The following is a 16,427-nucleotide window of genomic DNA, read 5'->3' on the forward strand; positions in this document are numbered from 1 at the left end:
GTACGACTGGCCAAGTGAGTGACTGTATGAAAAAGTGTGAGGGATTGTATAAAAAAGTGTGAGTGATTGTGTGAAAAAGTGTGAGTGATTGTATGGTTGAGTCAGTGACTGTTTGAGCGACCAAGTGCATGACCGTATAAGAAACTGTATTAATGATCAAGTTGGTGGCCATATGAGTGACCGTATGAATGATCAAGTTAGAGACAGTATGAGTGACCATACTCACTTGGTCTCTCATAAGGTCACATTCTGTCACTCAGTCATACGGTCATCCACCTACTCACTTGTCTACTCATAGGTCACCCCCCCCCCCATATCTCAGTCAAAAACCCTCATTTTTCGATTCTGGAAAGACCTGTGTACTCTGCAAGAATGCTTGTTCTGATTTATAACTAGGTTTATCCAATGAAAAATTATAAAAGAGCTGAAAATTTATTTATTTTACGTCAAGATGCGAAATTTTCCTGGTTAAAAATTCAACGTTGATCTGTTTTCGCCTCATAACTTTGAAACTACCGACAAATCGTAAGTCATTGGAATGTTTTTTGCAGTCCTAAGTGGGAGAACTGTTCTTTTCTTTTAAACTTTGAAAATCCGTTGAAAAATGGTTGAGGTATTTCCTGTTTACTAAAAGGATCATTGTGATTTCAAAGTTTAATTTTTCGTGTACAGTTAGGTACTTGATGGATAACTATGAATGTGTTTATAAGTTACACTTTCGCGTGATAATTTTGACTGAGATAGCTACCTATATATATATAGCGCAGAAATCGAATCAAATTTTAAAAATATTCCAGAATCTCCCCACACACATTTTACCCCATTGGATTTTCACATATATTTTTACCTTACTTAACAAAAATTACTCCTAGTATCCCAACAACGTCCTTTTTATCTAGATGGTTTTCTTCATGCCCTATAAAAGTATCAGAAGTCTTGGAAGATTTTTGTGAAAAAAAGTTTTGTATCCTCAGAATAACATGTTGAATTTCGGCCTTCCAGAAAAACATTTTTCAATTCTGAAAAAACATGTATGTAAACATTACTATTTTCATGTATACCATAAAATAACCAATAAAAAAAATCCAAATGAGTGTGCAATAATTTTGTTCACGTGATATAAGCATGTTTCGAAATGCGGATGAGACTCATTATAGAAATACGCTACGTAAACATGAGCTTACGCTTAGAAATACACAGGAGACGTGTGTGCTTAGAAATATGTAGGAGACTAGTATACGCCTAGGAACGTGTAAGAGACTAGAGGATTCATTAAAGTTCTGAAACACGTAGGAAAAGTAATTTAGTACTCTTAAAGTGAAAAATAATTGAATTACCTAGAAAGTCTGTATGTGCTCATTCCTTGAAATGCATAGGAAGCCTGCGTGTCTATAGAAATGCGTAAACAATTTTCTCACTTCTTGAAATGCGAATGGAGGGGCTTGCGTGTCCATAAACATGCGTAGAATATCTGCTTACCCCATGGACATAGGATTTATCCCCCCTCCCCATGTTGACATACACTAAAGAAAGAGCGTATGTTTAGAAATGCAATGTTCAATCAATCTTTGTCGATGGCTCACCCCTTGGAATGCGCAAGAGGCTTTCGTATCACTAGAAATACTTAGGGACGTAAGTATTCCGAAATTTCTGTATTCAAAGTTTGTCGCTGAACTCATTTAGTTAGTTGAGAACATCCATAAATCGAAAAAAAAATGTTGTATGTCATGTTGTCATCATAACGTATGTAAATACTGTATTTAAGGAAATGTTGATTCTTTTAAGGAATTTCCTAAAGTGAATTGGAAAAAAAAATATTCACTAAAAAATGGCTGAGATATTCCATTCTTTCTTGAGCAATTCAGCAGTTTTATTAGCTTCGGAGTGAGAAGGTGTTGCTGTACATACCTGTTAAACCTTAGAAAAACATGCTTACCTTTCTTAATAACTGTTATAAGTTCAGTAAAAGAGAGAGAGGGGTGTGGTTTGTAAACAGACAAAAATGGAAAAAAACGAAAATATAAATAAACTTTATATAGCACTTTATTACATTTATTACCATAAAAAATCAAAACTACAAAAAACATTCCAATCACTTTTTACGATTTGTCGATAGTATCAAAGTTATGAGTCGAAAATAGATCAACGTTGAATTTTTAACCAGGAAAATTTCGCATCTTGACATGGAATAAATCGATTTTCAGTTCATTTACAATTTTTTTATTAGGTAAACCTAATTATAAATCAAAACAAGCATTTTTGAGAGTACACAGGTTTTCCAGAATTAAAAAATGATGGTTTTTGACTGGGATATATAGGGGGAAAAATCACTTGAGACAAAAAGTGCTCGGTGGCCATCTTTGACCCGCAGGTTTGGATGGAAGCGCGCACATGAAAAATTAGTGGACTTTTCTACATATATCTAGGAGCTAATCTTGAAAATTTCATCTAGTTATGAATTTGTGCGCTACAAAATCCTAAATTTACTGGGCTAGAGTTAGTAGTAGTAGTTATAGTTGAAAGCGTGTTTCCTGGATGCCAACGGTTGCAGAGGTATCCGCTATTTATTTTCCATTTATTTCCCGTTTATTTCTCCATTATTTTCGAACAAAACCTCATGAGTCTTATTATACTAGACTGAACACGTATTTCTGTAAACAGTTCTTTTTGGAAACTAGGAATAGATTAAGTAGTAGATTAGTCTGCAGTAATTAACGGAACAAGAATTCTAGAATCAGTGAGAATTCGTAATTAACGGAACAAGAATTCTAGAATCAGTGAGAATTCGTAATTAACGGAAGAAATATTCTAGAATTTTAACGGAAGAAACTTTCTAGAACTAACGGAAGAAACTTTCTAGAACTAACGGAAGAAACTTTCTAGAACTAACGGAAGAAACTTTCTAGAACTAACGGAAGAAACTTTCTAGAACTAACGGAAGAAACTTTCTAGAACTAACGGAAGAAAACTTCTATAATTAACGGAAGAAACTTTCTAGAACTAACGGAAGAAAACTTCTATAATTAACGGAAGAAACTTTCTAGAACTAACGGAAGAAAACTTCTATAATTAACGGAAGAAAACTTCTATAATTAACGGAAGAAAAATTCCAAAATCAATGAGAATTCAGAATTAACGGAAGAAAAATTCTAGAATCAATGAAAATTCAGAATTAACGGAAGAAATAATTCAATTTCTCTCTATTTTGAAAATTCAGAACCAATAAAAAAATAATTCCAGAACCGAAGAGAAAATATAGAATTAGCAAAATTAATAATTTGCATTTGATGAAAATTCAAAATTAACGGAGGAAAATTTTCCAGAATCGATGAGATTTAAGAATTAATGAAAAAAAAAAATTAATTCGAGCATTGATGAAAATTAAGAACTAATGAAAGCATTAATTTAAGAACTGGTGAAAGCTTCCAGTAATTTACCGTGAGTGCGGGGCCCGCTGCGACATCACCTGTCGCACACCCCTAAGGGTGGCTCTGCCCGAATGCCGTAATAACTTGGTTCGACTGTGTGTACAATCGTTACCATAAAATTTACTAACAAATCAATAGTCACGAAGCGTAAATGGCTACTGTGCGTTTATGGACAAGTAGAACAAATGAACTCATCACCATTTCACCTATAAATTAATATCATCTGCGATCGTGGTTATCCCGCCGGGATCAGAACTCAGTCTAGTCTTGTGTCAAAAAGAGATATCGCAGATCCATCGGACCGAAACGTCCGTACGTATCTGTACCAGCCAATAATAATAATAATGCATGCAAAATAAAAAAAAAGAAAAGATATCGTGGTCAGTACATAATTACCGCGAAATACTAGCTTGATATCAGATACCTGCGTTGCATGACCCGCTCGCCACCCGTCGATCATGCATGCATCATGCGAACCCAATCACATCCAGTTTGCGATTCGACTCACGTACCTTTAATATAGTACTTATTTACTCGGGTTCGATATTTCGGCTCGAAATTGGAGTCGCTTTTGTTGTTAGTAATCACATTATATCAACTCAGATGTTATTGTCTTCAACAAATTGTTGTGTTTGTTTTGAACGAACCCTTGAACGAAGAAGATTCGCATCTAGTTGATTTCGAGCGGGAGGGGGGGGGGGTGAATGAAACGAAATGACTGCTTTGTCTGTGTATTCAAGCAGAAGGGCGTTAACACCAATTGGTATCACAGATGTGAGTTTGAGTTGCTTACTAGCCAAAGTGACACTAATAATGGTTTGCAAGTGTCTCAACGCCGATTACATCAACGGACTTTGCTTTGGTTGCTCCGATGACAATATGGAGTACGATTGTGACACTTAATGCGTTATAAGACTGATGGAAAAGTTCGTCGCGTACGGGATATGTAAGGCATTGATTATACACTGAGTGGCCACTTCATTATGACCACCTGATAGTTTTAAGCAAAGGAACTGTGTCGTCTCACTGTCTGCAATTTCGGACATGCAGACTCAAACTCACACTTCCCAATGCAGATTCAGTCAGGAGTGTTTTCAGGGAGAACCGACAAAAAATTATAAAAGAAAAACAATATTTTTGTTCAATCCTTGCATCAAAAAAAAGCTGCAAATAATTTTTTTACTTTCACAGAATATTTTGCTTGCTTTTTTTTTATTACTTGTAAGCATTTTCGTTAAAATAGCACGAATATTCACGAAGATATGGACATTTCTTGAAAAAATTCCCATTCTCATCGCATGTTTTTTACTTATAACTTGTGGAATTTTCCTCCACAATTTTTATGAGACACAATATTTGATAATATGTGTGTGGGAGACACATTAAAATGTAATTTAAAGTGAAGCAATTTAGTATTCGATGAGATATGAGCATTTCAAGTGATTGACTTCCAATTATACGTGCACAGGAAATATCAATTTAATTTTTTGATAATTTGGTTGCCAGATATATAGTGTAACTTATACAAAAATTCCAGTTGAAAGGCATGAAAGTTCAGAAAGATATACGTGATATTGTGAGCTGTAATTTAAGCTACTTGCTGAAAATAGCTGGATGATAAGGGATTTTCTACAAACTGATATTTCAGTTATATACATTATTTGATTATTTTCTTTAGTTTCTTTCATTTTGGCGTCTATGCATGCGTGTTAAGCTTAGGCATTTCTCTCATATAGCACCAGACACGCGTGTTTGCGCATTCACATAATGCTGCAGGATAGTTTTCGAACTAATCAAATGACAGAAAATAATCGAAATACCTATTTGTAGAAAATCCCTTATCACTTATCATCCAGCTATTTTCAGCAAGTAACTGAAATTATTTGTCACTGTATCATCGATATTTTTTCTGAAATTTCACGACATTCAGCTGGAATTTTTACATAAGTTACGGGAGTAACTAATAAGTTTCGTTAACATTTCTTGAAAACTGCATATTATAGACAAAAAAGTGATAAAAATCGCGCTTTTTGCAATCAAAACATTTTTTCTTTTTAAATTTTTTGTTGGTTCCCTGAAAACGCTATTGACCGAATCTGCACTGAGAAGTGTGAGTTCAAGTATTATGTTCACATGCCCGAAATTACAGAAGAGTGTGTGACGCCATAGATCATTTGCTTAAAACTGGCAGGCGGTCATACTCACATACTACTCAGCATATTAGCAGCATGATTCACCCAAGCACCACGAACACGGTTATAACACATTGAAGAGAGAGAGAGAAATTCTGTGAAATTTTGTTTTTACGGGGGGAAGCTGATGTTTTCAAGACCTTTTAACGAAAATTGCAACCAGATGCAATCACGCAATCACATACTGTGTAAAAAGTTAATGATGATTGGGGTGACCATATTTGGTCGATAAAAATACGGGAAATCGGAATCATAAATATGGGGCATCGTCAGTTCTCGCAAGAATGGTACGAATTGTTGGTGAAATTGCCAGTTGTGGACTAGTATCTAACCGTTGATGAGAAATAGAGCGTAGTATGTCTACAATAAATTGAAATGTATTTCATGAAAAAAAATTATCATTGCGCATATGTGAGATGAATGCAGTCAAACTAAGTTATAACAGCAATGAACATTCGAAGAAATGTTGTCGCTGTAACTAAGGTGTCGTTACGAGATGACATTTTAAAAACATTTTTTTGACTAAATATTCAATCAGATTCTGCGTAAATATTGTGCATCGAGTTATTTGGGTGACCATATCTAATAGGGAGACACGAAAAACTGGGATCATAAATATGGGACATCGCCAATTCTCATTAAAAATGTTGCCAATTATTGGCGAAATCGCCAATTGCTGCTTATAGATAACTTTTGGTGAGAAATGTAACTTCACAGCAAGTCTGCAGTGAATTGAAATGCATTTCATGGAGGGGGGGGGGGGAGTTTATCATGTCAAATATTTGAGATGAACATTTGTATTTGGAGTGATTGTATGCATTTATAAATTATGAAAATATACGGGAATTTCTCCAAAAATACGGGTCATGAGGTTACTCTAATGCTGAATGAATTGCTTTCATAAAATAAACGTTTTTTTTTTTTTTTGAACGAGTATATGAGATTGAAATGCTCAATTTTTGCTTATTTTAGGGAATTCTAAGGCCTAAGTTGATGAATGCTGCAGATTACGTCTTTTATCTAAGACGCCATCTTGCGGCAGAAAGGCGTAAAAATGATCCAAATGTTGGATTTCCTGGTGATGAAAACTTATCGGTAGGGATACCGAGACTTTCGTTTCTTCTAAGAAGGCTTGAAGAAGACATACAATCTTCATATTTAAGGTGAGTCCAATTTTTATACTTTGCATCATATCCAATATTATACAGGGTGTCCTTCAAGTCCTAGTCCGGCCTTTATCTCATCAACCGTTCGTCGTAGAGGCATGGTTCCAATTTAAAAAATGCTCAAAATGAGTTAAAAAGTCACCCGGCACCATTTTTTTAGAGTTAAAATACAGAGTGTCACATAATAAATGAAATCTAAATTTAACTACGCCCCCCCCCCGGTCCTCTAACTTTCGATTAGAAAATTGTAACCCTGTCTCTTATGAACCCAACTAAAAAAAAATCTCGTGTTTTTAACCTCAACATCCACTGAGATATTAGAATTCAAAAACCGGGAGAATTGGGAAAGAACAGCATAAAATGAGCTTGTCCTTTAGTTTTTATGCCGTTCTTTCCCACCATTCCTCCAATTTTTGAAATACCTCAGCGAATACTGCTGTTAAAAACACTAGTTTTTTTTTTGGGGGGGGGGGAGGGGGCTCAGAAGAAACAGAGTAGCAATTTTCTTATTGAAAGTTAGAGAACAGGAGGGCAGTATATAAATTTAGATTTTTTTTATTATGTGACACTCTGTATTTCAAGTATAAAAACTGGTACAGGGTAATTAATTCCCTAACGCATTTTGTGCATGGTTTTAAGTTAACGTCATACCTCTAGGACGAACGGATGATGAAATAACGGCCGAATCAGGGCTTAAAGGACACCCGTATATTCACTAACTTAACGCTTTTGGCACTGGTCGTACGAGCCACCTAACGCTTGATTAGCCTTACGATCCTCCCGTATCAAAGTCGGGATTGAACGAATGTCACAAAAATATTCAAGTGCTAAATACAGCCTGACAGGCAGGCCGGTCATTTAGGGGGGAGGGGGCAGCATATACATACATTGAGTATATGTGCTTTCCCCCCCCCCCCGCTAGTTTGAATGAAAAATAGTAAACTCGGAGTCCTTCTTGGTTCAGCGCACGGCGGGGGGGGGGGCACCAGATCCCCCCCAATAATCTCCCACCCATATCCGCCTGATCTTCGGTTTATATTTTCATAGTGCCGATCTTTTCCCAATGCCAACACATTCCGTGTGATTGCATGTTTCTCCTGTCTTCGATTTCCTATAATATTTTCTATCCTTTCATCGATTTCAGCTTCCTGGAAGAGTTCGCTTCCGATGTCCATGACGGAATAGGATGTCTTCTGAATCTTCTGAAGACCTGTCATGGACGCCAGAAAGAGTCCGCCATGTTCCCTTACGCAACTTGTGGAAGAGGTCGGCCTAATCTTGTTAACAAAGGAACGGTGAGTCTGGAAAAAGACTATCAATTTGTTTTTATCCCATATATGCATAGTATATTGTAGCTCGTTTTAGAGACCATCCATTGCAGTCTCTCTCCTCCGTTGTCTTGAGAGAAAAATGTTTCTAGTCTATTCAGCTATAGAAACAGTTGAGTGTGGCATTTTTCTAACCGTGCAGACATTCACCATTACAAGATGGTTTTCCTGTAAACTGTAATGTCTTGCAAACATGTAATCAAATTTATCGCAAGCTTCATGGCAGGATATCTGAACGTCTTCAACCGTTGCAGTTTCGATTTCAAGGACAACACAAATTTCTTTTACGGAACAGCTATTATACGTATTCACAAGCAACGATTTGAAACACGACCTATACAAATAGAGTGCGACCGAAAAATAAAGGAAAGACCTTGTCTTCCGACTGAAATTCTAAAAACTGCTCGTAGTTCCGCTGAAACAAAACGAAACGTTCTGAAATAAACTCGACAGTGCTCGCGTGACACTTCTCTTGGTACTACGACATTCCAAATCATCGTTGTCGGCAGACTTGCCAAGTTTGTCGTCAATTCGGCGAGATTCACAGAGAAATGGATTAATGACTATTTGTCATACTTCATACTATAAGTCATTCTTCCTCTTTTTCGAGGCTTAGTTCGTCCTGGACTGGAGTATGCTGTAAGGTTTTGGAGACCATACCTACAGAGGGACATAGACTTGGTTGAAGGGGTGCAGAGAAGAGCTACGCGTGTCCTTATTGGCACACAGGGCTTGAGTTATGAAGAAAGACTTCATTTTTTGAATATGTTTACATTGGATGAACGCAGGTGTCGAGGAGATATGATCGAAGTGTTCAAAATTTTCAATGGGATGGATAGGATGGACCATGAACTTTTAGTACACCGCCAATCGACTGCTTTTACAAGGGGACACCAGTATCGATTGGTGAGGGACAATGCAAGGTTATGGTGTCGCAGGGAATTTTTCTCCAATAGGGTTGTTAATAAATGGAATAGCTTACCCCCGGAGGTAGTAAATTGTAACACAATTGACACGTTTAAAAAGAAATACGATAAACATGTTGGGGTAAATCGAGAAGCTATCCATTCTTAGAATAAGACAACCATAAGTAATCTTTATGGGCATCGTATAATATTTTATCATGTGTATATATTGTTTGTAATTTGTGTTAATTGCATTTTTAATTGGGTTGCTGTATTTTTGAAACATATGACAACCATATTTTTATGGGCATCTTTTTATCAGCCACCTCGTTGGGCATTTTGCCTGTTGTGGCGTTGTATTTGTATTTGTATTTGTATTTGTACAGGCGAAATATGACATAGTACATGATTAAAAAAAATGACTATTTACGTAATTTTCGTATATATAGGCCTATATAGTATAACAGTGCTTATTTATTATATTTTGAATATAGGAACCAGGGCCGGAGAAATCTATTGCCCTGCATGCCCGGGCCATGTAAAAATTTTGATCGGACGCATATTTTTCTTATCGGGAAATTTCCGAATGACGAGAAACCCTAATTTATACTTTTATGAATTTTTGAGAAAGAGAAACACTTTCTTACTTTCTTCCGCTTTTCTTTCTTTTAGCATCGTTGTACATTTTTCGATTATAAACTAATTCCGAGTTGGAAATTTTTTGTACCATTTTCATGGGTGTGGACTTTCAAATTTGTGCATTTAATCCATTTAATGCATTCGTTCCTTTTGCGATATTCATAGAATTTATAATTAAAATAAGAATCAATTTTTTTCTTCCTTACTGAAAACGAACTCTGTATCCACCGAAAGCAAGAGGAACAAAAACGCAGTATTGATTATGGTATAAGTCAAACCATGTATGGAAAATTTCAACAATTCACCGACAACAAATATCACCGCCACGCAATTTATCGAAAGGAAAATTTACCGACAAGTAATTGGGAGGCATTTGCATCGTCAAAGTGACTGAGTGAGTGAGTGGGAGAGTGAGAATATAAGCAAAAGTGAGCGAGTGCATGAGATGTATACGATGCTGTTGCTGTTGAGTGGTCATATTAGTAAATAGTAGTAAATTTCCCTTAGTCATAGCACCGGAGTTGTGCTCGGTTGGTGAAGTAAGTTATATGTATTCTCATATGGTAACTCACTCACTTGTTCAATCAGTCACTCACACATTCAATCACTTGCTCAATCACTTGGTCACTCATTCACTGGTGACAAACTGTTGTCGGTCAAATTTCCTAGAGGTTAATTGTTGGCAGTGAATTTTCCGTAAATCAAGTAGAACTCTGGGAAATAACTGAAAAAAAACGGTCTCGGATGAAATTGTTTCAGGTCACGTGCACTCTTTGGTCTGACTGACACCAAAGCGCTTGAAGAGGCAAGCAAGTCCCTGCAAGCGCTTTGACTGACACCTCTCTTTGTACCCTCATCTGAACATTTTTTTTTTCGGAGCCAGGAGGCATCCAGACCAGATCGGCCAACGCCTCCTATAACTACATAGATCTAGCTATAGATGGCGTTGCCAAGCTCTTATGGACACATGGGTACCTTCTATTATAAGAAATATTCAAATAAATCAACAGGTAAATCATCGAAATCACGTAAGACGGTGGTCTATTAACAATATTAACACTTGTACAAAGAATCATCGAAAACCACTGCCGCATATTATAATAGGATAAAGAAGGGTGAACGCCGTTTCGCTTGCTGTCAAAAAGTAATGATAAAATCTGTCAAATAATAATTTAGATAAAGGGTTTACCTTGCAAATTCAAGGAAATCGGAGGTGATGGTAAACGAAACGACCCGTTTTCATTTATCATCATAGGGATATACCGACATAGGGTAAGAGAGCGATCAATTCATTTTTCCCCCAAAAATGATTCATCGTGAATCGCAATCAACCTATCCACTTGTAGATAAAACATCTAGAAATTTGGAAAGCTAACCTCGGTTTTTTCGGACAGAATCTCAGCAGAAAGTTGGAAGACCGCTGTTCCAGCATGACTAGACCACCTTATCGCCCACACGAATCATCTCATGAACTGATATTCCACACGGATCATTGCATTATCTCCATCCCTCTCTCAGTGTTACAATACACACCAGGGGTAGAAAGTTCTCAGATTCCCGATAAAAATTAACGAATCTGTAGCATAGTAGTGCGTAGAGTACATCCACACCCTAAAGAAAACACAGTATGTATCTATATTTGATCATTCGGTAAATACACCGGATGCAGAAAGCAGTGAATTTGAACGATGACGAAATCGTGAGGCCAAACTCATCTCTTCTTGGCTACTCTATCATTATATCACTTATCGCCGATTACGTATTCAGTATACTTATTGGAATGTGTAACGAAAAGGATCGCTAGGAATTACTTTGAGGGGGTTAAGGGGGGAGGGGGGGGGGCTGTAAATTCTATCCAATCTCTCTCTCCCAATGAAAATAGTTAAATTGTTAGTTTCAGAATTCGTGGTGGACGGCACAGAAAAACCGTGATTGCGTGGTGGTTTTTTTCGCTGATAGAATAACAAATGCAATTTGGATGATTTCTAGATGATTTAGATGAATAAATAAATTGCTCTCACCTGAATTATAATCTCACTTACCATGAAAATCGTTATGATTGATGCATGATGGGAAGGGATATTACAATTAGTCTTTTTTTTTGTTTGGTTTTTCCTACTATTCTTCGCTTTCTGTTTCTAGGTATTCGTCCAAATCACTGATTGAGCAATAGGTAAAGTGTAGATAGAGTGAAAAGGCTCCGTATAACACGGGTTTCCAGCTGGTGTTTTGCGGAACCCTGGGGTTCCGTGAAAGCTTTTTAAGGGATCCGCATGATCAAACGCTACGGAACCCTTAAAAGTCCCAGAACTCGGAGATCTTTGAAAAAAAAAAACTTTCTTGTTACTGATATTCAGAAAGCTGCTCTTTGTTTTGAATTTTAACGAGGTATTGTGTCGTTTAAAAGAAATCCAGACCACTTGGAGACCAACATATAGAATGTGGAAGCATGTGAGTGACCGAAACAATGATCTGATGAGGAAGAACGAAAACAGCAGGTTATGAAAGCATGTGACCGACCACAAAAGAGTTACTTAGACACAGAAGCATATTTACGGTGTGGGGAAGTACTAGGCGGAGTCCAAGGCGGCTAATTAGGTAGAATGAGTAGTCAAGAAAACTAGGATGGAATGGGGGAATGACAACAAAATTTGTCAAGTCCACAGACACACAAGACTATTAATCCGCATCCGGAGGGGGGGGGTATGTGGTTCTTGTCAATTGCTCGAATTTCAAGTGGAAAAATGAAGCATTTGCCCAAACAGAACCTGCTATTTATCATAGCACCTGATCGATTTATCGTGGAATGCGCCCCCTATTCACCAGACCAGATCGTACTCGGTGGGGTCCATGCAGTAAGACAGCGCTGGGGTAGTTTATTAAAGAATCAGGCGATATATTCTTCTTCAATTCAAAACAAACAAAATGAGTGAAACAACACTCAGTGGTTGATAATTAATAAATACCCTCCGTTGAAAAGCGCTGGAGGTGTGGTTCTGTTTTGATTGGAAAATATTGTTGTTCAAATTGTTGCTGTAGTGGCGCCATCTCTTGTAAACACATGTAAGTAACGTCGCCAAAAATGCGCGAATGCGTCCTCATGGCCAAGTCTAGAAACCTCTCGTAACTCTACGTTTTTTAACGCTTTCTCTCGCATATCGAGTACGTAAATGATAAATAACATCGTTACACATTGGAACTCCTCTGCTGGCTTAAAAAATCCTGCTGAGTGGAATAATTTTTTTTTTCGGTGGTACCGAGGATACTTTTTATTTTCCTGATAGTGGACACCTAGCCCCCACATCCTGTAGCGGGGCCCCTAGGCTCGGATCTTTTGCGGGCCCCTCGGTCAGACTTTTAACGGGCCCCTTCTGTAGCTAATTTATAGCGTGAAAAAGCAAAAAAATGATGATAATCGTCCCGGCCCCCTGGGCTAGAGCCCTGTCAGCTCCCCCCCATGGGGGGGGGCCATGGTGGACACATTCTCTTTTTCACCTGCACAGACCTGATGTTTCTCTGCGCCCAGAATTTATATATCTGCGAACAATGACAAAAAATAATATGCCACCTTATACAATGTAGGGAATTTTTTTCCTGTGCAGTAAAAAACTCTATAAGTATTCTTAGTCATTCTCAAACCCTAAACATGTAATTTGTGAACTTACTGAAACCCGAAAATATGAAAAAATGGTGTCTCTTATTCATCTCTGCTCACTATTAACAAACGGGTGAAAATAAAATTTAGATTGAATATTGGATTTTGGTTTTAATGGCACACACACACACACACCCAAGGACCAATTAGGTCAAACTATGCCAAAACAAATTACCATATAAAAACAAGATTAAAAAAATTAAATAATTTTTATATAAAGGATTTTTTTCAATTTTATTTTAAAATTTTTAAAGTATTTTAAAATAAAATTCTATCAGCCAAAACATGCCTTTTTTAGAAAATACTATACAGTATAGGATGCATTAGTGAGAAACATCATCAAACTGGAACTTTTTCTGCCGCCTATCAAATAAACAAAACAACTGATTCTACGATTGGAATTTGTGGCCGGTTTTTGATTAGTACACTGGTGAAATAAATTAAGAGAATTTGCATATTTTATCGAATTTCATGAAAAGAACTGAACTGAATGTAAAACCACTGCTTCTATACAAAAATGCAAATCTTGTACGTCAAATACGTAAGCGTACACGTGCGTGTAGGCGGAGCCAGTAGAGAAACAGGCTTTATAAGCGCGCGTAAGTTAAGACGCATTTCGTTCGCTGGCACACCTCGGCGAATTTCTTGGTGTTATTTTGCAGCAATCGGTTAATTTCAAATTGTAACAGTAAAAATGAGTAACCACCAACGTTTAGATGATGAATTGTGGGGAGGCTAGAAGCAGGCCAATCTCAAGTCCAGATTTGTAGAGAGTTCAATTTAACGCCAAGCATCGTGTGTAACTTATGGAAACAGTTCCAGGATACCGGATCCATCGAGAGAAAGCCTGGGCAAGATCGTCCAAGAGCCACGACGGCCAGAGAAGATCGCCATTTGTCGATTATAGCGAGGCGTAACAGAAGTGCTACAGCTTCTCAGCTCTCTCGTGACTTGTATGCAGCCACAGGAACCCGTGTATCAAGGGTGACTGTTTCCAAAAGACTTCATGAGAGAGGGTTGTTTGCAAGAAGACCTTCTGTTTGCGTCCCGCTCACTTCTACGGACAGGAGAATCCGTTTATCATGGTGCAGAGAGCATAGAGATTGGAGTATGGATCAATGGGCGACCGTTCTCTTCACTGATGAGTCCCGGTTCAGCCTAAGCACCGATTCTCGCCGTACGTTCATATGGAGAGAACGAGGGACCCGCTACCTACCCTCCAATGTCCGCGAAATCGACCATTATGGCGGAGGAGGTTTAATGGTCTGGGCAGGCATCATGTTGGATGCCGCACACCTCTCCATGTCTTTGAAAGAGGCACTGTGACTAGTGTGAGGTATAGGGATGAGGTCTTGGAGCCCTATGTTCGCCTTTTCAGGGGTGCAGTTGGCCCTGAGTTCATTTTAATGGACGATAACGCGAGGCCACATAGAGCTCTTCTGCTCGACGATTTTCTAGAGAGTGAGGATATTCGCCGGATGGATTGGCCAGCCAGATCTCCAGACCTTAACCCTATAGAGCATGTCTGGGACGCTCTGGGGAGGGCAATTGCAACTCGCAACCCCCTCCGGGAACCATCCAGGGAATGAAAACAGCGTTGCTGAACGAGTGGGACCAATTGCCACAGGAAATGATAAACTGCCTTATTTCAAGTATGAAATCACGCTGCGAGACCTGTATATCTGTAAGAGGGGACCATACCCCCCCCCCCCTATTAACCCAGTTTTTTGTTTATTCTGCAACCGCTGCTTCATACCTTCCGACTCCAACGAGTGTTACGCACGATAATGCGTGTGCATTACAAGTATTGAATGCTTATTTGTTTTGTATTGTATCAATGTATGTACTTATCAAATTTCATTAAAATCGGTACAGTAGTTCTAGAGATAATCGACCAAGTCTGCAAATTCTCTTAATTTCTTACACCAGTGTATGTTTTGATCAATATAATATTAATAGATATTTTTTTAAAAATAATATAAATTAAATAATTAAATTTGGTGCAAAATTTTAATAGTTGATGTTTGTATGTAGTAGTATAGTATTAGTAATATCACAAATTATATATTATTGTAGCGTAAAATTTTTAAAATTGAATTTAATACCGTTTCGCTCTGCCAGAGCTTGTACTGAGCGAGATGGTGGCGTCCGATTTACGAAGTTTACCTGCACGCACTGGGGTGCATCACTGAGATTACTAGTGATTAGGAATTGTGTACTGTTAATACTTTGAGCACATTATCAGCCAATCAGAATCGAGCTACTACGACGACATAGAAACATCACTGTATGCGTAATATGAGGAGGCGATTTCGTGTAAAAAAGCTGGCTGATACATTTGGCAGTTTAACGCCAAACACCAGGGTCTATTAACGATTTCGCTGTTATTTTGTCATGACGTCTCGTTGCTCACACGATAATATTAAAATGACATATAATTTATTAATACTATATAATATAACGATCATAATAATAATGATATTGACATGCAATAAATACAGCAGCTTGCCGCAACGCAAGTTCTGTTTCGTTTCCCAATGAATCTATTTTCACTATGAATCAATAACAAAGGAATGGGTCAGCACCCTATGAATCAATAAATGACAGCAAGGCCCAGCTTCGCTTCGCGAGCCGTTATTATTGTCAACTTGATGCATCTGAACCACATTTGAATTAAATCAGAAAGAAATGAAAGAATTTTTTAGTGAATTTGTGAATTTTATAAACGGTAACTTATTATAGGGAAGCGGCCCCTATCTCGCCACGTTCGTTGTTTGGGAACACCCCCCCCCCCCATTCCCGTGCATCTGACAATTGGTGGTGAGTTATAATATAATAAATCACGTTTAACCTGTGTAACGGTTAAAAGAAATTAAATGTAATAAGAAATAAATTTTTCAAACGAAGATGGCAATAAAGAAAAAAATTGGGATGGGTTTGAAGGGGAATCGAACTCACAACCTTCGCTTTGTGAGCCCGGTGAGCTTCTCACTTTACCAATCGCGGATGCCGGATTAGTGTAGAATTTAGTACTGTAAATATCCATTATATTAAATGGCGGCGCCAAATGGATCAAAAGTTGCGGTACCGCTTATGTGACATTTTCGTGGTACC

The 16,427-nt window shown here is 37.8% G+C and overlaps 1 protein-coding gene across 2 annotated transcripts in view; it reads left to right on the forward strand.

Moving 5' to 3' along the window:
- The window catches only part of LOC149064660 (uncharacterized), a 100,512-nt gene that overhangs the window by 60,045 nt on the left and 24,040 nt on the right, over positions 1-16,427 (forward strand). For both annotated transcript variants that reach the window (XM_089254885.1, XM_089254886.1), the window contains exons 3-4: positions 6,593-6,783; positions 7,931-8,081. In XM_089254885.1, the coding sequence (XP_089111011.1) occupies positions 6,593-6,783; positions 7,931-8,081 (342 nt within the window). The remainder of the gene's footprint in view (positions 1-6,592; positions 6,784-7,930; positions 8,082-16,427) is intronic.

The sequence above is a fragment of the Pholcus phalangioides genome, unplaced genomic scaffold (genome assembly GCF_987345545.1).
Source record: "Pholcus phalangioides strain wild (caught in Gottingen) unplaced genomic scaffold, Ppha-v1.0 ptg000042l_1, whole genome shotgun sequence".
NCBI lineage: Eukaryota > Metazoa > Arthropoda > Arachnida > Araneae > Pholcidae > Pholcus > Pholcus phalangioides.